The sequence below is a fragment of the Xyrauchen texanus genome, chromosome 30 (assembly GCF_025860055.1).
Source record: "Xyrauchen texanus isolate HMW12.3.18 chromosome 30, RBS_HiC_50CHRs, whole genome shotgun sequence".
Taxonomy (NCBI): Eukaryota; Metazoa; Chordata; class Actinopteri; order Cypriniformes; family Catostomidae; genus Xyrauchen; species Xyrauchen texanus.
The window spans coordinates 32,279,211-32,300,112 of NC_068305.1; the positions used below are offsets into that span (position 1 = coordinate 32,279,211).

Below are 20,902 nucleotides of genomic sequence, written 5' to 3' on the forward strand. Positions count from 1 at the left end.
ACAATGTGTAATAGTCACTTCTCTTACGAAAGGGTGGGGCTCTACTGAGAACTCCCTCCAGCGGCGTGACAGACACAGTTTTGGCAAGTAAACTCGCGTTACCGCTTTATCCAGCATCTGTCAGCTCGGAGAATAGGTCCACCCATCATAAATAGATATAACACCGAGTTTAAGTATCTACGGTAATGTGTTTTTGATCAAATGTGTCGTAGCGCGTGAGCGTTAATGGTGGGCTGCCTCTAAAAGTTCTCTCAAGTTGTTCAAAGTGTTGAAGAGAATAATGGTTCTTCAAAGAGACGAACTTCAATGAAATAATGTAAGTTTACTTTTTAAACTTTTTTTAGGCACCTACAGGCTATAGCTAAACTAAAGAAACCTTTTGGTTTTCCTTGTTTATCTTTCGCTGTTAATAAACTGTCATTCATTTTCGGGTCAATACAATTTGAAGGCACGAGATTAGTGTGTTTAATGTTCAAACTACACCTGTCGACTTTTAGTATTAAAAATAACTCGTTATTTTAAAATTAAAGAGTAAGGACATACTGTATTGTTTTAATTTTATTATTTCAATTGTTTATCATGACCATTGATATTCCAAAGTTATTAACTCATAAATGGAAAGTGCTTATTATGAGCCAAGTTTGTGCTTTGTTTATTTTGTATTTTTACTTACTTTTTTACTCAGGTCAGTCAAATATGGAGGTGCCCATATTTGGTGTCACATTACAATTAATTATATGAGCAGAGGAATTGCATTATGAACTTTTAGTTGCCCGCAAAGAACATAGGAAAGCTAATATGCTTTAAATCGTCTAAGCTTCAAATATAACATTTTATAGACCGTATCAAAACCTATTGAGCTTCCTACCTACTGTCTATGTAGGCAACTTACTTTGTTTTAAAGCAGAACCAGGAAGTAGCTAAATGTGGAATTTCTTATGTCATTAGATGAGATGAGCTCAGTTGATGTCACAGAAAAATGAAAGGATGATGAAAACCCAATTTACCTGTGCAGTGCTGACAGCTGTGGTGTCTCTGAAGTTAGGGAAGTGATTAAAAACTGCTGATGTACATTTCAATGTACTTTGTCAGTCCGTCTTAAGTACTAAAACTGTACTTTATTCTTCAACCTTTAGGCTTGGAAACAATAAGCATTATAGGGTTTGGGAGTAACAAAACACATGTAATGTGTTTATGTATTTAAAATACAAAATATATGTTACTGTATTCCACTACAGATATAATTTAAATCATTAGTAATTAGAATACTGTTACATTCAAAATGTATTTTGATTACTGAAGAGATTACTTTGCATTTTATTGTCATTTGTTTCATTTAATATTTAGTTCTTTCAGATGGAAAACATTTATACATATAAATGATGCAATCCAAAGTGCATTTGAACAGCGGTGAAACACTTTCTTATAATGTGTTACATTCATACGAGCTGACAGAGAAGTGAGTTTGAAGCGGAAGAAATAGAAATAAACCTTGTGTAAATTGTCAGCTTTACGCTGATCTAAAATGCTATTTCTAGACATTTTACATGCACATGTTACCAGACACAATCATATTTATTCATCAAGAAATGTCACATTGGATCATAATTTTTTTTTTCTAGGAATACCTTTTGATATTAGGGCAAAAATCGTATTCTTGATAATAATTTTTGTATTGTTTTCCTGTAAAAATCCTGAAAACAAGATCAATTTAATGAATCTTGTTTTAGAAACAACACTGGATAAGATATTTAGGCTTTTCAGAGAATGTATTTTTAAATTTGTCTTACTGTAGTGGTAGTTTTTGTAGTCAAAACAAGTGGAAACAAATCTAAAAGAAATCTAATATTGCTGAAGAAGTAATCCAAAGTATTTAGAATATGTTACTGACCTTGAGTAATCTAACGGAATATGTTACAAATTACATTTTACAGCATGTATTCTGTAATCTGTTTTGGAATACATTTCAAAAGTAACCCTCCCAACCCTGTATATATATATATATACACTGTATTATATATATATATATATATATATATATATATATATATATATATATAGATATACATATATATGAACGTATATATACACTGGTGGCCAAAAGTTTGGAATAATGTACAGATTTTGCTGTTTCGGAAGGAAATTGGTGGTTTACTGATGTAAAAAACAGTACCATTACTATTTGAAAAAGTCACTTTTTGATCAAATCTAGACAGACCCCATTTCCAGCAGCCATCACTCCAACACCTTATCCTTGAGTAATCATGCTAAATTGCTAATTTGGTACTAGAAATCACTTGCCATTATATCAAACACAGTTGAAAGCTATTTGGTTTGTTAAATGAAGCTTAACGTTGTGTTTGTTTTGAGCTGCCACAGTATGCAATAGACTGCAATTAGGTCAAAAATGGCAAAAAAACAAAAAGAAAACATCTTTCTCTAGAAACTCGTCAGTCATTCATTGTTTTGAGGAATGAAGGCTATAAATTGCTTGGAACTGTCAAAAAACTGAGGATTTCATACTGTTTTTGAAGACTGTACACTACAGTCTTCAAAAACAAAGGACAACTGGCTCTAACAAGGACAGAAAGCGATATGGAAGGCCCAGATGTAAAACTAAACAATAGGATAAGTACATTAGAGTTTCTAGTTTGAGAAATAGACACCTCACATGTCCTCAACTGACTCTATCCGCTCAACACCAGTTTCATGTATAACAGTACAGAGAAGACTCAGGGGTGTAGGCCTTATGGGAATAATTGCAAAGAAAAAGCCACTTTTGAAAACAAAAAACAAAAAGAAAAGGTCAGATTGGGCAAAGAAACACAGACATTGGACAACAGATAATTGGAAAAGAGTGTTATGGATCTTAACCCCATTGAGCATTTGTGGGATCAGCTAGACTGCAAGCTGAGTGAGAAGTGCCCGACAAGACAGTCACATCTCTGGCAAGTGCTGCAGGAAATGTGGGGTGAAATGTCACCTGAGTATCTGGACAAACTGACAGTTAGAATGCCAAGGATCTGCAAAGTCACTGCTGCACGTGGAGGATTTTTTGATGAGAACTCTTTGAAGTAGTTTAAGAAGTTCTGAACAACACATTTTTTCTTCAAATTGTAATAGTAATTTTTCACACTATTAATGTCCTGACTATACATTGTGATCAGTTGAATGCTGCTTTGGTGATTAAAAGTACAAATTTCTTTCCAAATGAGAAAAATCTGTACAGTATTCCAAACATTTGGCCATCAGTGTATATTTTAAATAATTTCTGTTATATTTTGCATCATGTTTTTTCCTGGATTCTTGGACTTAAATTAGATTTGAATACTAGAATGCAATGTTTCTGTCTTTCACATTCTTTTTTTTTTTTTTGCCATGATGAATCAAGTTCTTTATGCTGTTTGCATGGTCCTTTGAGTCGCTGACCCCTTATTCATGTGTCTTTACATATTCTTAGGGGAACACACTGAATAACATTCATATTTTCTATAATGTCATGTATTACATGAATATTATAGAATGGCTAATATAAATGACCTTATTCTAATTTTAGTGACAAGAAAAAAATACTTAACAGAGATGATTTTAATGCGGTATTAAATAACTTTGCAGAAAGTTTTGAAAATATGTAGAAAGATTCAAATTTGTTATTATGATTTATTTCTGGGTGTTTTCTTTGAATTCCTTTCAGATTAGTCGAGTCAAGTCAAGTCAACCTTTATTTATAGAGCACATTTAAAAAACAGAAGTTGACACAAAGTGCTTTACAGATCAAACAAACAAAATGACAGATTAGTTGATTTCCTAATCCTGCAAAGTGCGATAGCCTCTTTTAAAGGGATAATATGCCTTTTAATATGTTTGACTCCACCATTGTTGCCTTTTGATTAATGCGATGGATGGCGTGTTTGTGGTTGTTTAATAAAATATGACTTCAGAGCTGTAGCTATTGTGCTGCTGGCTGATTCTGCCTTCACTGCACTGCACTGTGGGTTGAGAAAAGAGCTTGCTCTTTATCTTACTCACTTGAGTTCCTCAACAATGATAGTTGGAATGAAACAAGATCTTTGGAGCTCACATAGGTCTTGTAACTTCACACACTTGGCAAGTCTTGGCAACAAAATGTTATAGACTTAGGTGTTATTAACCATAGTATCAAATTAAGCATTGCGTTGATCTCATTATAACATACTCAAGTCTTAGATGAGGGAATTTTTCCATCCATTTGTTATAATGAAGATCACAGTAATTTGAACGCAGAGGAACAATGTCCAATTAAACAAATAATGTCTTCAGCTAAATAACTTATGAGGTCTCTAGTGGTTGCCATCTCCCGCTGGAATCTTCCTTTTCCATGAATGGAATAATGGCTCACCAAATTGTGCCTTCTTGGAAGCAGATTTCAGACCAGAGCTTATAGTTGTTTGTTATTATCCAGTTGCAGATTTTAGATGTCTTATTGTGATTCTTAGTGAAAGGTCACAGATACAGTGGATTTATTTCGCTGAGATTAATGTGTGGCTTAGTGCTATATGCTTTGAACCTTCATTCTTAAAAATTAGGGTTTCAAGAACAATCTCATGACTTAATATTAATTCGTATGAGATGGCAAATCCAAAAGGTATTTTATATGACTTTTATTTCCATAGAGACCAACCAATCAACAAACATAAGATAAAATACAGGCATAAAATTTGAGCTGGCCTTCTATCCAACACTTTATTTTAAATAATGAAACATCAGTGGAAAAAGTTGGCTACTTATTACATATCTATATATGCAATGCAAATGGCAAGTATGGCATTAATTGTTTGAATAAGGGGTTAGACGTTATGGTTAGGTTAGAGGTTAAACTTGTTGTAATAAACATTGTATGTTTTTATAGCCATCTCATACAATTTTTACAAGAGGATTCTGCCATCTTGTTACTATGACTTGTCACGGGATGATTTGAAGCATGGTTTGATTCCACTTACTACCAAAAAGGGGTTTACCACAGAATACTTTAAAAGACATAAAGCATTACATAAAGCTTTAAAGCACTTTGTTCTCTAGTTATTTTAGAAAGTATCTATGTACTTGTGCTTTAAAGAACCAAGAAACCAATTTGCTGATCTAGCATCGAGCATTTACTCCACATTCAAAATCATGTACTGTAGTATTTATGTACAGTATTTGATGAAGGATGCACTACTCGGCTGGTAAAAATTAACATTCTTTAGGTATGCATGTAAGTATATGAATAGATTCTGGACATACTCAGGGATGTGAGTATTGTCATGTTACCTGAATATATGTCGTAATAACAACAACTGCGATCATAATTTAGTCTGGTTTTGTTAAACAAGCACCATTGAAGCACAAAGAACAACTTTAACTACAGTTGAGAAAAGCATGACTCGCTGTATTTAAAAAAACAAACAATGGGGAACTGCGTTTTGAACGTGACGTCTTCTCAGCTCCTGGGGTTTTATGGATTAGGAATGTGTCCAGTCGTTCTGCACTTCAGAATTGCACCAGAAATAATGGGTGATCTGGGTATTTTTTGCTTACTTTTTCGCTTACGCTTACCTGCTTAACTATAGGCAATTCAGAAACCTTATACAGCGAAAAATGGTTGTTGACAAAAGGCAACATTCGTAATTGGTAAAGTCTGGTACTAGCAAACTTACATGCTCTTATGTTTGCATAGACACTGAAACGTACATTATTGACATATTGACAGTATCTAAACATCATAATTTCTGTATTAAAACCTATGGAAATGTACAAATGTTTGCATGTACTGTTAAATGTGTTTGTTAAATGCCATCACATTTATTTAACGCAGTTGACATTATATGACATTTTAATGGTTTCATTCAGTTCTGTGTGATTTCTGCAGCCCTATACAAAGTTTTTAAAATTATATCACTATAACCAAGAATAAACTTTAAAATGTTAAAATTTAAAAAATCTCTGTAATCGTTAAATATTTTATTAAGCATTACATTTTATTTTCGTTTGTCATGGGACACAAAAGGAGTTTTCAGAATATACCAAAAAACAAAATAAACCACAAAAAGCACCATAAAACAATAATAAAATTAGTCCATACATTTGTTAGCTATAATCCAAATCTTCAGACTGCTTTCTGTGAAGAACGGACCCAAATTCAAGCCTTTAATTCAATGATCTTCGTCTCCATCCGCCACAGCGCCATCACCCCGCTGTAACAGTCAACCTGTGTTGGTTTCCTTTTCAAAATTCAACAAACATGTATGTTTAAATGTTACTAATATTAATGATATCAGGCAGCAAAAGTAGGACTCTTTGCTGAACCTAAGGTACTTGAAAAACTATTGTAAAATAATTATTTTTAAGTGTTGTGTATTTTCTTCCCACTTCTCTCCTCAGTAAACACTCTAAAATTTCCATTGATGTAATTGCAGCTTGCAAAATAATTGTAACATTTTCTCAGAATTTGAATTCAATTTGCTCTCTCTTGCAAACCATTACTGCAATTCAACAAAGAAGATTACAACATTGTGCTGTAATGAGTTGATAGCAATTGAAGGTTAACTTTTGTTGTGCTACATGCAGACTGAAAGTTCTAAGTGACTTGCAGTACCATTCAAAATATGAAGACTATGACGCAGTAGATGCTGTTAAGTCACCTGCTTCTGAAAGAACAGCAGACTCTTTCTTATGAAAGAATGAGAACACCTGGGCAACGCTCCATACAGTCCATTATACTTTAGATTTGAAGTGCCAACATTGTAATCCATTCTGGTACAAGAACCGTTTTTGAGGACAGTCACTACTTTTAAGGTCCATGTTTTGGATAATATGAGTATCCGCCTTTACTTTGAAAACCACACCTTTTGCAATGTGAAAATGGAAAAGCATTTGAGAGTTTGCGAATTGTAGGGTGTTATACAAAACTCTTGTTTAAGACTTTGAAAAGGCACTCTAGAATGAAAAAGAGAGTTGTTTAGTATTTGCATTTTCTCTGTAATATACTGTATATTGATATTTATATACTGTACATTGATTTTCATGGAAGGTATTTCTTTGTTTACCTTAGCACTGGCAGCTTAGATATTTATTTCCCTTGCATGCATGTGCCATAAACAATACTCTAATTATACACAAATGGCTTCAAAGCAACAACATGCATTTATGTAACAGATAACACACTGAGTACAGTTGTTGCGGTAAATAAACCCTAGATGACTCTCTTATGATTGGCAAACATTTCTCAGTTTCTGTTTTGCCTTCATGTCAAGTTATGCTTTGTAAATGGTACCCTTTTGGAGTTGTTGCATAAACCTCACCATCCATGATTTTTTATAACTTATTATGTCTGACATGGAATGATTAGTTCGAATGTAAAGTGACATTTTGTGTTGCTGTTGTCACTCTTTTGAGAAGAAGAAAAAAGGGTTGTTTGCATGCCACAAATACATAATTTAAAACTTTATTAATTTAAAAAGTTCTCCTAAATTAGACACATCAGAATGAATACAAATTTTGTGCTCTTAGGTGTGAGAAAGAAAGTTTATGCCAGTAGCTGTATACTAATTTTTTCACAGTAATGACTATGAGTAATGAGATGCAAAATTGCATGCTGCTCATTTTGGTGCAATTTCTGTAAATGAAACGTAATGTGTGTTTTCAACATCAGTTGCGCAAAAATTTCAATCCCAGCCTTAACTACAATCAATTTAATGAAACCTCTAATCCCAGTGTGAACTTGTGGTTTTCTTACATTTTTACAATACTAAATAGCAGATTAGTATTAAATTGTGAAGTATGAAATTGTGTTTTTGCTTTTCCAAATTTAATTTGCTCAATTTGGTTGGCAGGGTTTCTTTCATCAGTAGTAGGTGGTGGAGATGGAAGTGCCTGAAGATTCTCCCTGTTACCCTGCTGCTGATGTGCCTTCCGACTTCAGGTAAAGGAGCAGTACACCTATTAATACAAAATATTATTTTGCAAATAGTCTGGCCTGTGGAAATATAAACTACTGTTCTCATGATCTATTATGTATGTACTGTAAATGGTACTCATCAAGCTAATCAACATTGCCTCCATCTCATTAATTCACTTCTTTCGCACTATTTAATTTCTCATCCCTTTCATTTACTTCTTGGCTTATTTCAGTTGTTCTCTTTTTCATTTATGTGTGTTTATGTCTCAAACCTTCCTTTAAAACCTCCTCAAGTTTAGAACAGAATATAGTTACATTTCTTCTTACATTTCATCTTTATTCATTGCATGCTGTTTGTTGATTTTGCAGTATGTTTGCTTATAAGCAGCAAAGTCATAAAAGAACATAGTTCAACACAGCATTCATAGAGCCATTTAAACTCTTGCGAAGACAGAATATACAAGAAATTTTTTTTTTCGTGTTTCTGTTGCTTAACTGATAGAGCATTGTGCTAGCAATGCTATCAGTGTAAATTGACGAATTAAACGAAGAAACAACTTACATCTTAGTCCAAATAAATCATATAGTTGTGCAGATTTACCTCATGCTAAAATGAGCGCATTGAAGAAAGATGTTAAAGGTTTTCATAGGCTGCATACAGTTAAAACTGTAACCAAGGGAGAGATTTGAGATCTTGCAAGGTCTTTCAGTGGTCTCACAACATGCATTGCCTGTCTAAACTGTTTACCATGCCTGCTTCTGTGTTTAGGGCAGTCGTTATCCAAAACCTTTTTTAGTGATTTTTATAAAGCTGACGTAATCGTTGTAATGACAGCTCCCCTCTGAGATTGAGTTATTAAAGGGATAGTTCTGCCAAAAATGAAAATTCTGTCATCATGGAAATTTTAGGCAGAACGTTAGGGACTGAAAGCCTCAGTTGCCATTCACTTTGATTGCATATTTCTTCTATGCAATTAATGTGAATGGTGACTTAAAGGCTAACATTGCCTTTTTTGTTCTTCTAAAAAGAAAAAAAGTCATATATCGACAGTAAATGATGACAGAATTTTCATATTTGGCTGGACTATCACTTAAAAACATCATGTCTTAAACTGACCTCTTGAATCGTTAATCATTTTGTTGTTGCCGAATCGTTTAAGTTCTCCGTCAGCATATGAAAAGCATGTGTCTTTTTAATATTAGTCACATACCATTGCTTGCCTGAGTTGTATGTACTGTTATATTGTTCTAAGTAAAGTTTACAGCCCTTGGCTGCCTGTCAGAAATGGTTTAGAGCAAAGATCATTTTAATGCTGGGAGTCTGAATCAGTGAAGCTTCTAAAGTGCGTTAATCGTTTGAGCGATAGACAACCAAGGGAACTAGGAGTCTTTTGTAATAATGACTTTTAATTGAATTGACGCCTCACTGAAAACAAATAATTAAATAATGTTTGGTGCATAGATCGGCCAAGAGTAATTTCCATCTAATTTTGATTTCAGAACAATGTGCCTATCTTGGGGGCGTTCCAGACCTCATTTAAATCAAGTCTACATCAAATGTTGCTCAAACATGGAAAATTCTTGATTAAATAGTTTGTTGATTACATCTGATTTGTCACATTGTGTAAACAGCGTCCACAGACACCCGATGCCATAGATGGAATCTTTACTGTTCCTGTGCGAAGGTTTACCATTAAAACCAGATGCGATTATGGCACATAAGAGGGAACAAACCCTTTGTGCATAATTCCATAGTACGCATTTGTTGTTTGTTTTCACATTGAAACTGCAAATGTACACACAGGATGTCATACAGTTTGTTTGTTCTAGGAAAACCCTTATTTTTGACCGTGCTCTGGCCTTCGTTAGCCATGCACACTTTTGTTCTACTCTTGGGTGTGTCTGTAGTGTTTAAACTCTTTTCCCACTGGATCTTTGTAGAACAACTCTTCAGTGTTAAAAAAAAAAAAAAAGGCACGTGGAAAAGTGCTTTTAAAAGAAGATATTTGATGTTTGACACATAGTTAAAGCGATTGTTTCAATTAAAGGTGAAGTATGTAACAATTTTCATGTAGTATTCGCATTTATTTGCCAATGTGTGAAAGGCTTTTAATGCAATTTGTGAAATAATTAGCCCTTCCCAGACATCCTAGGTTGTCTATTAAAGCCTGTAAACTGGTTTTCATGCAAAGGTAGTGGGTCGCTTTTGCGGGGAAAATCCAAAGGATGTGACATTTATGCATGCTCCGAGAGCCTCGCCTCAGTAATAGCTTCTCTTCTGCATCAACAGACAGTCTGCCACACTAGATAACGTTACCTTAGAGATGGAATCCAGCAAACGTCCGTCTCCCAGCATAATACCGACTCCTACACAAACTCAGAGTAAGCCAAAAAGTTTTATAAATAAATGTATCTACTGAATCCCACCTGGCTAAGCGGGAATGTGATCATGGTCGAGCGAAAACTAGAGTGAACATCGGCAGGGCATTTGATTCCTGGAGGGACCTTCATTTGGTTTTGGGGATCAAAACAGATTTTGGGGATCAATACAGACCCTGAATTGGCGTTCTTCTTATTGGACAGGTAAGCTTACTGCAAAGCATGTGAAATATAGTGCCATAAGGACTGATCTGTGTAATTTTAGCTAACTTGATCTTGCCTGCTGACGCTAACAAATTGCAAGCTTCCTTCCTTCGTAACTTTTAAATAATTTCAACAAACTTCTCTTTATACTAAAAGTCAGATATACAGGATTCCTTATTTTTTACCTCGCAAAAATGGTAAGATATTATCTTTCTTTGATTTATTATTGTTAGTACTCCTAAATTACTAACATTAAATCATTGCTAGAGGTTATTTAATATGACCACAGTTTTGTCTGTATTTATATAACACTAAATTTTAGCTCTTGATCAAACGTTTGTAAAGTTATTACATCAATGCAATGTGGAGAATTATCTTTGTCTGTTTACTATACAGTGCCCGTAATGATCTGCCCTCCCTCAATATCTTTAAAACTGCAAACCATGCTAATAAACTATAGCATCACCTGAGAAAACATTTATAGTAGTAGATCTTTAATAGCATACATTATTATGTGGAAAAGAGCTACGTCTTATTAATAGCTCTTTCTTGCACTATGCGTCTTAGCCACTGTGACCACTATATTTAAATTCTAAAGTATTGTCTGTTTTAAGCCTAACATCTTACTCTTGTCTTACAACTCAATCAATATGATTCAATTTAAACAACATATAAAATTATTAACTTATTCTGTGAATTTTTCAAAGGGACTCACATAGTCGTTTTTGAGTCTGCTATATTATTCAGTTAATCAAATACATCTAAAAGCTTATTCAAATACAACCATATTGTGCGGTAGCTCAGTTAATAGCGTGTTGTACTTGGGACATCAGAGGACCCCGGTATGAGTCCAGCAAAGTATGGGAATTGAAAATGTCATAGAGTTGCTTTAGCTATTTCAACCGCCACAATCACGTTATTTTAATTAGATCAGGATGCATTTTGAAGAATATTTACATTGTTCTTTCTTTACCATGATAGTCCATAGTGACCATGTCTGTCAAGCTCCAAAAAGGACAAAAAACACCATAAAGCTTGACAGACGTGGTGACTATGAACTGTCACTTTATGGGAAAGAACTGCATAAATATTCTTAAAAGATTTAGCTTTTTTGCTCCACTGAAAAACATAACAGCATACATTTTTGGAACAACATGAGACGAGTGAGTAAATAAAAACAGAATTTTCATTTTTGGATATGCAATTTAAGCAGTTAGCAACCCATGTCAGATGAACGAAGAACACATACAGTACAGTAGACAACATGTGATCTGCTAGGAAAGTGAGAGAAACAAACAACTTGAGGATTAAAGCATCTAAAAAATGTGGTGCAGCTGAAAGGGCTAGGTTTAATCATGCAGGTCTTTTTAGCCCTAGATGTATCTGACATTCCATCCTTTGGCATCTTTCCAAAGCTGCCTTATTCTAAAAGGACATATTCACATCAACGCTGTCCTTTTCATCTGTGTAATCAAATATTCTTTCATTGACCTTCACTTCATCAGCAGTCACTTCACGACAGTGCCCAAATCCCATAAAATCAGCCTTTTTCTGTCCTAACATGAATAAGAATACTGCAGGTTCTTCTGGATCTGGAGTTTGAGATGATGACAGTGGAACACTCCAGAAATGAGGGAATAATTATGCTTTGCTGTTATACCATGTTATTACTTTCCACAAACAATGTTATTAGATTTCTCTCCGATGTTGATGCCTGAGTGTCACTTCAGCCAGAGAGATATTATAATGAGCCAGAGCCAGATTTCATTGAAAAATAAGGTGACTGTTTTTAGAAAAATTATATTACAAGCAGTCCTTACACATATCGCAGTTGAAATGTCCACTGAGTGGTGCTAAAAGCTAGATAAATTTGAACCCAAACAGATGAGGGTTTCAAGGTTAATGATCTATTAAGTTTTTAAATCAACAAAACCAAGCTCCCTACCCTAAGCATTCACCTAAACCTAACCAATAGTGTCAGAAAAAGCAAATGTAATTTGAAAAATGTAATTGCTAAAGCAACCATGCCATTTTGTGGTGTTTCTATGATACTCGCATGTCAACTTATGGGCTCTTCAGGACTCCAGTCCTTTGCAACGCAAGTACAACACTTTTTCAGTTGAGCTACTGAGCAATTGAATCACAATTGAACAAGCTGATAAATATAGTTGGTAATGTAATGCAAACGTTAAAACGTATCTCCTTACAAGTCGTGCACTATCGTAAAAGTGTTTTAATGTCATAATATAGCACTGTGTGAGGAGCAGGGAAATAAATAAGGGCCCTATTTTAAGAGCCGTATGCATCCTATTATATAGTTAATTCCCTGTCAAGCACCAGCAATATAAAAAGAGACGATAGCCATAAAAAGGTAGTGTAAATGGACTGTATGCAATGATTTAGAAGAATAGAAATATGGACTTACATTCTTTTGTGCATTAACTGCTTCCATGTTGAATGTCAGGCATATTCCTATGACAGTGACATGCTCCTTTTATGCAGTATGCATGTTAAATGTGGTTGTCATAAGAATTTGGATGTAGGCTCCATTAAATTATAGACAATAATTTTAAACAAGTGACACACAAATCATGGCTAATATGAACAGTGATATTACTGGTCTTCCAGGTTAGGCACGCACTTCAATTCTAAAAGTCGATTTAGCTTTAATAATTACATTTGTTTATTGAAAGACAAAACTATTAAACCAAAAGTATTTCTAAACTCAAAAAAATCCAAATAAACTCAAAATAAAATCCTATATAACCGCTGTACCATATCCAAACATTTGACCATTCCAACTTCTTCCCCCGGCCTCTTTTGCAGTGACTTAAAAATCACTCTACAGTATGACAACAGGGACAATATAAATACAAATTAGATAATAAATACAACTATAAATATAAACATAATAATAATAATAATAATTGACCTCTAGAAAGTTTAACAAAAATCTCTTTAAGAAATTGTTATTGTCAGGGACGTAATTTGACATTTCACTATATTTTCAGATGTATTTTTTTTTTTTTTACTTAATTACCCCGTGCTGGTGGAATCTCTAAATTGCAAAGGTGGGAGCTGAGTTTAGACATTACACTGAAAACAGACGTGTTTCAAACATGATGCTGAAACATCTTAGCCCAATGATCTATTCCTGAGGAAATTATCAAATTGTGCTTTGTGCCACTTCATTAACATATAATATATCCACAGTTTGCACTCATATGCCCACAGATAGCGCAAACACTCCCACCCACAGCCACTTGCGATTTGCACTGAAAATTGCACTTAGAATTAGCGCTCTCACGAAAATTAGATAAGATGTTGTGCACGATTTTTGCATGTCACTCTGCACCTAGCGCAGTCACAAAAATAGAGCCCTAAGTGTTTAAGAACTGTTCATCTGCCCTTTTTTAGTGTTATTTGTGGGAAATTAAATAAAAGTAATTGTTGTTTAGGGCCTCTAGATTTAATTTTGCCAGGAAACTGCCACGATACATAGAGCGAGCCACGTAAAAATAAGTTAGCAAAATTGTAAGTATAGTAACATAATTCTATGAGACCAGGTTGCTAATACATATGAGAGAAAGTGCAAATCAGAAGCACTTTACAGTTAAAAAGAGCCAATCTCCATTTTGTGTACTGCAGGATGTGCATTAGTCATTTTTTCTTTTTCTTTTTTCTGTTGTGTTGCATGTGTGTGGTTTGCTAATTGTTTTTTATAATACTATTATATTATATTTATAATATATATATATATAAAAAAATGACATTGTTGTCATATTTTATTTCTCATTTAAAATATGCTTTTTGAACGAAATCTTGACCAACTTTCCCCATTCAAGATGAGAGCTGTATTGCATGACTGAACATAACGAAAAGACTTGCCTGAAAGGGACTTTGACTATAGTGCAAACAAAAACTCTAAAGTGAATAGCCTTTGATGATTTGGAATAGTCCATCCATGTTTTGTTTTATATGTGTGAATAAGATAGATTTGAATAGGGAGGTGATGTGTTTGGTCCCCTGATAGACACAGTGCAGAACATTGAGATGAGATGTACTTAATGGGAAGCAGTGTTCTGGATCTGAGCACCAGACCACACTGTGCCAGGTCAGAGGTGTGGCTTCAGTGGAAAACTCCCAAACACAGTGGCATGGTTGGCCGTTTCGCTTTTTACTGTGGCCGCACTCCATAACGACAACTGACAGCTTTGCACACATCTATTAAACAGCAGGATAATCCAGTAGTGTGGTTCTGTCCAATAGTGATTTCAGCCTCTCAGCAAAACACTCCGAGGCCACTTGTCAAAAGCTGATGCCATTCATTTCCTTGTTTAAACCCTAGGCATGATGGCGGAAGGAGTGATATTTTTCTTTACCAGGAAACAGTTATGAATTTTCCACCATTTTTGGTCCCAGGTGTTTTGATGGTGTCTTGTTTGTGGCGCGTTTTGCCTTGACCCAATTCACCAAGTTGTCTGATATTCTGATGTTATTCATCCGTGTTGTGTAATGTATTTGGTCCTCCTGAAGGGAGTTATGTAATTATCCCAGCATATGTGCCAACAAAATATGTCTGCTTTACATTTGCAATGTGTTTTTTGCATGTCTGCTAGCATTCATTTGCACAAATATAATACCAAATGATGTAGGTACATGTAGAACAAAGATCGTTTAGCTTGAAGCCTTGAAAGGTAATTTGTTGTAATTTATTGAATTCTAAAGCGCTGTCCAAAAGTGGTTTTCATCACATACCTTTCCTTTTCTTGAGTAATTTAGTTTCATTTAAATTTAGCTTGAATCCTGGCACAAAACTATGGGAATGGAACATTAACTCTGGTTTAAGGAGTGTTCAATTTGTCTTTTTTTTGTGTTATTTCTTTAAGAGGTTATCCGAAAGAAGTTTATCTTGTTCGTCTCTGTAAAACAATCATTTAGAACACTTGGCCCGAGACACATAGTAACACCTTTTTAAGAATTGCGCTTTTGTCAAAATAAACCTCAAAAGGTTAAGACAGCGATTTGTGTCCAGATATGCTTTTAAATGTGTTTATTTTGGAGTTGGAGTTAAAAATTGCTTAAAAAAAGATAAATCATGTTTAACTCTCTTTTCCGTGATGTGTTGACAGTTTTGGTTTGGGCCTGGTTGACTGTTATTTTCTATGGTTAACCATTCAGTACAGACTTTTGCAGATAATGCTATCTGCAAAACAGACTTTTGCAGTTGTGCAATCAGCGAGCTGTGATCACTTACTGTTTCACTCACCTCTGCAGAGCTTACGCTGTTTGATCTATGGCGCATATCAGTGGCTTTCTCCTTCTCTGCACGGCAGTGCAGCTTTGCCCCTGGGTGCTTCGACAGCGACCCTGCCGGGTGTGCGGAGCAAGGTAAGTGCTTCGAGTCTTCTCTCAGCACCAAAGCCTTGGGACATGCTTTTGCCTCCCGATGCCACACTACCTGCTCCGCCCCGCTGCCAAGCCTCGCCAGGTACGTCCGAAATGATCATCCCCTTAGCTTGGACCATGGCTGTCACTTCCCAACCTGTCGTGCTGGCTGGCCAGGACCATCCGACTTGGCTACGCGATTCAGTTCACCAGACCCCCACCCCCTTTTCGCCGGCATCCGCTTTACCTTGGTGCATGGTGAAGACGCCAACACCCTGCATGCGGAGATCGCGACCCTTTTACTCAAAGATGCAATAGAGCCTGTCCCTCCGGCCGAGATGAAGAAGGGTTTCTACAGCCCTTACTTCATCGTACCCAAGAAATGCAGTGGCTTACAACCAATCTTGGACTTGCGAGTTTTCAACCGGGCCTTACACAAACTCCCTTTCAAAATGCTCACACAAAGACACATTCTAACTTACGTTTGGCATCAAGATTGTTTTGCAGCGGTAGACCTGAAGGACGCGTGCTACGTCTCTATCTTGCCTTGACACCGACCCTTCCTACAGTTTGCATTCGACTGCCAGGCGTATCAGTACAAAGTCCTCACCTTCGGCATGTCCCTGTCCCCTCGCGTCTTCACACTGTGCGCCCACAAGGACCAGGTGCTCAGGCACCTCAGCTAGGACTTCAGGACAACTGGGAAAAGAGCAAGCTCACCCCGGTTCAGAGCATCTCTTTTCTCGGCTTGGAGTTAGACTCAGTCTCAATGACAGCGCACTTCACCAACAGACACGCTCAGTCGTGATGAAATGCCTCACCATATTCAAGCCAGGTACAGCAGTTCCTCTAAAACAATTCCAGAGGCTCCTGGGGCATATGGCATCCTCTGCAGCGGTCACGCTACTGGGGTTGATGCATATGAGAATGCTTCAGCACTGGCTTCGGACTCGAGTCCCGAGATGGGCATGGCGCCGTGGCAAGTACTGTGTGTTCATCACCGCCGCCTGCCACCAGACTTTCAACCCCTGGAAAGACCTCTGTTTTCTGTGGACAGGAGTACCCATACAGCAGTCCTGACAAGTTCTGGTCCCCACAGACGCTTCCAAACAGGGTTGGGGCCGGCTGGGTTGGCACATCAACTGCCTAGAGTTGCTGGCTGTAATCCTTGCCCTGCTGAGGTTTATCCTGCTAATATGGCGCAAGCACGTCTTGATCCGATAGGACTGCACCGCAACGAGAGCATACATAAATGGCCAAGGCGGCGTGCGCTCTCGTTATATGTCATAACTCGCCTGCCATCTCCTCCTTTGGAGCTAGCAGCGACTCAGGTTGTTGCGTGACACTCACATCCCGGGAAACCTCAACACAGCAGTGGACACGCTGTCGCGACAAGGTAAGCTCAGTGGAGAGTGGAGGCTCCACCCCCAGGTGGTCCAACTGATTTGAGAGTGGTTCGGCAAAGCACAGATAGACCTGTTCGCTTCCCAAGAGACCTCCCATTTCCCACTCTGGTAGAAAAGGAGGAGCAAGTTTAAATACATTTTTGTGGTAATCAAAGTTGCCATAAATACTGTTGATTGAGCTTAACTTGTATTGAACCTTTATTCATGCTTTTAGATATGTGACCACTTCTTCCAAACAAAACCTTTCACTTATCAGAAAAGAGAAAAGTGTGTGGTTTTCACTAACTGGCAATTTGGACTGAATTGTAAATGGTATGAAATCCAACCTCTGTATCAAATGTCCACTCTGGTGAGCTCAAGGCATGAGTCCAATCTTTAAACTGAGTGCTGTCCTGACTCTTATCACCACCTGTGGTTTGGGATTTGTCCCCACAAATTGAAAATAATTTTCCCTTTCCAGGGTGGAGTTCTTGGGTTTAAGTTGTCCCAACTATATTGTTCCCTACCTGGAATCTGTGTAAAGCCATGATATCCCAAATGTCCTGTTTCTCCATAGGTATGATCTGTACCTGTGACTCTATACCTGTGAGTTTAGAGCCAATGACCAGGAATGCTCAATTTCACTTCTTTATTGCTGCAAGGGGAGCCAAAGAGCTTTAATATTTTCTGCATGAAAATTGTATTCCTTATTCTCAACAGTATTATTACTGGAAAGGAAAATGTATCTTTCCACAGAGACAAAATGCTATGAAATATGATAAGTGGAAAGGATAATAAATTGTAAATATTTAAACAACATAGTTCATTGAAATGGAGGCTTGCTTTTTGTTTCTAATTTTTTGTAATACCATTGGAAATGTCTTTTTACTGTTTGGACATGTTATGAAATTTAACTGTCAGTGTTGTTTGTTTACTTAAGTTGAACTGAGGAAGTCAGTGCCACTTGAGAAAGTTTAATTGGACTGTGATGGGAGTTTGCCCTCAGCGCTGTTCTGTTAGCCAAAAATGTATTGTGGTTTTCTCTTTTGTGCACTTCGGGACTGCATGAACAGAGGCCATTGTCTCTGAGCAAAGCTCTTTTTCAGTACATTGATGTTACCCTGAGCTAGTTCTTTCTAATTGAGAGTTGTCTTGAGGGAATCCTTAAGGATATTGTGGGAGAAATATTTATTTAGTCTACCAATGGTTTAAATGATAGAGTAAGAGTCTTGAGCACCATTCGTTGTTGTTTTTAGAAAGATAGAAGCATCTACCCTCTGGATGTGGGTATTATGGATGGTCGTGTGCTCTGTATGTGTGCATTATGGAACCCTTTGAAATAAGACTTATATCAGAGACCGTTTAGCACAGACTATTAAAATTAATGGTAGAAATTGGAACTCCCAACCGACCAGCTCTAGCGTCCCAACAGTCAATGGATGTAGAATGAAAATCCCACCTAACAAGTAAAAGAGACAATCACCTTTTACAGTAGATACAGACATTGCCTGTCAATCATCATGAGAATGTGCATGCGCATTAGCGATAGAAGTGGGGAAAATTGTGTTTTTTTGTTTTGGTAAAGAAGCACAAATTATGACCCCAGCATTGTTAGATTTTACTGCTGATTTGAAATATCTTCTTTGATCGTAATCTTGACTGACTATTTTTGAGATTTCGGTGTTCCCCCTTTAAAGTAGATAGGAGCTGCACTGTCATGACTAGAAATAGTCTCCCAGGAGTGTTCTAAAGATGGTCGCCAGTGGACTGACTTGCTAGAAAGACTTTGCTCATATACTGTATGCAATCTATTTATTTATATGAAATGTATCAATGTATTGGCCAAATATTGGTATCTGCCTAATAAAGCATTTATTTACATCATCAGACATTGACCGATTGTTTAAAAACACTCAATGATCAGGCAAGATTATTTCTTGTCGAAGAGGGGTGGAAAAACATGTTGAACATTAAAAAAATTAAGAAATTGTACAAATTTAATGTGAGCCTAATAAGAGGCTATTCAGAATTCAGTTATTGTGAGTTAAGAATGTTAATGTGAGTTAATGTGTTCCTTTTATAACTGGGACCAGTTACTCTGTAACATGGAAGAGATATTCTGAGACATAGAATAAAGTTAATATTTACATTTCTTTCTAAGTTGTGTAATTAATGAACAGTCATTTGAAATGAGGTAGCATAATAGGTCGAATAATTAATTACAGTGATGATTTTACGCTGTTACTAAATTTAAGTAGCAGTCCGTGATTGGACTCTTCTTATTGATTGATTGAAAAACTATTTGTCAGATGGGACACAAATAGTTTTATGTTCAAATAAACTTTACTTGAGTTACAAATTTTGATAATGAGCATCGATGTGAAAAAAATAGCCTATACAAAAAAATTATTTACACCGCAATCACAGACATTCCAATCTGGGGCAGGATTAATTAAACATTCTTAAGAATAAAATTCTTCTTAACTACTATTTTCTTGTTATTCCCCAAAAGACTGTCATTCTCGTCTCCTAATGACTTTTTTAATTGTTTCCCCTAAAGAAGTTAGCTAAAAAAAAAAAAAAGAGTTGGACATTTGCTCTGTAATTTTTACTAAGGTTGTGCAAGGAAACATGCATGTTCAATTCGGACGAGATCAAAATTACAAGGTACGTCTGTGAACATGAATTTGCCTTCCCTCCCCAGGGAAAACTAGTCCCATTCGAAAAGGGCTTTATCTGTCTTACTGGAAAATGGCTATAAAGGATTTTCACTGTATCAGACTTGAGAGTTTTCCCTATCCACTTAGATGCAGGGCAGAGAAACCTATATCTGTTTCCCTCTGTTGCTGTTGATGCACTAACCTGATGACTGTCTAAACACCTTTTTCTGTTATCTGACTCCTGTCCTGTCCTTGGCCTCTGCTAATAACTCTCTCCTTCGCCCACGCCTCTGTCGCAAGGTAAAGTGACATGTGCCCTGTTTAATTGCAGTAGCACCGAGCTGCCAGAGTAGCATCAGCTGCAATGTGGTGCTCACCGACTCCCATGGCTCTTTCACCTCCCCCTGCTACCCCTCTGAGTACCCATCCAGTCAAGCCTGCGAGTGGACCATACAGGCCCCAGCTGGCTTTATAGTTCAAATCACCTTCCTAGATTTTGAGCTTGAGGAAGCGCACGGCTGCATCTATGACCGCATCGTCGTCAGCACTGGTGCAAGTGATGTCAAATTTTGTGGCTTAACAGCCAATGGACTAACACTCAACTCCACTGGAAATGTGATGGTGGTTTCCTTTAATTCAGACTTTAGTGTTCAAAAGAAAGGTTTCCATATAAGTTACAAGCAAGGTATGTTAAATATATGGCAAGTTCTCAATCTGTTTTTTTTTTTATTAATGCTTTGTAATTTTATTATAATTTGATTCTGTATTTATTATTTATATGATTCATATTCAGTTATGAATTGTGGGATGAGGCTAATTATGTTTTGCTATACTTCTGCACTTTTGCATTCTAAAGAACAGATAAAATCTAGCGATTCCAGATGAGCACAACAAAAGTTTTGATTTAGTGAATAAGCATCAGATCTCATAGATATCAGCATTATTAAAATAGAAAATGGGTAAGTCTACTG

The 20,902-nt window shown here is 36.4% G+C and overlaps 1 protein-coding gene across 12 annotated transcripts in view; it reads left to right on the forward strand.

Annotated features, from left to right (window-relative positions):
- The first annotated feature begins 75 nt into the window (after window positions 1-75).
- Window positions 76-20,902, forward strand: part of LOC127624195 (adhesion G-protein coupled receptor G6-like) — a 57,467-nt gene continuing 36,640 nt past the window's right edge. For 11 of the 12 annotated variants that reach the window (XR_007968127.1, XM_052098902.1, XM_052098903.1 and 8 more), the window contains exons 1-3: window positions 76-316; window positions 7,851-7,939; window positions 20,263-20,616. Coding sequence is in view for 11 of the 12 variants with exons in the window: in XM_052098902.1 (XP_051954862.1) it covers window positions 315-316; window positions 7,851-7,939; window positions 20,263-20,616 (445 nt within the window). In the remaining variant the exon portion in view is untranslated. The remainder of the gene's footprint in view (window positions 317-7,850; window positions 7,940-20,262; window positions 20,617-20,902) is intronic. The other variant, XM_052098911.1, reaches the window with a different exon arrangement.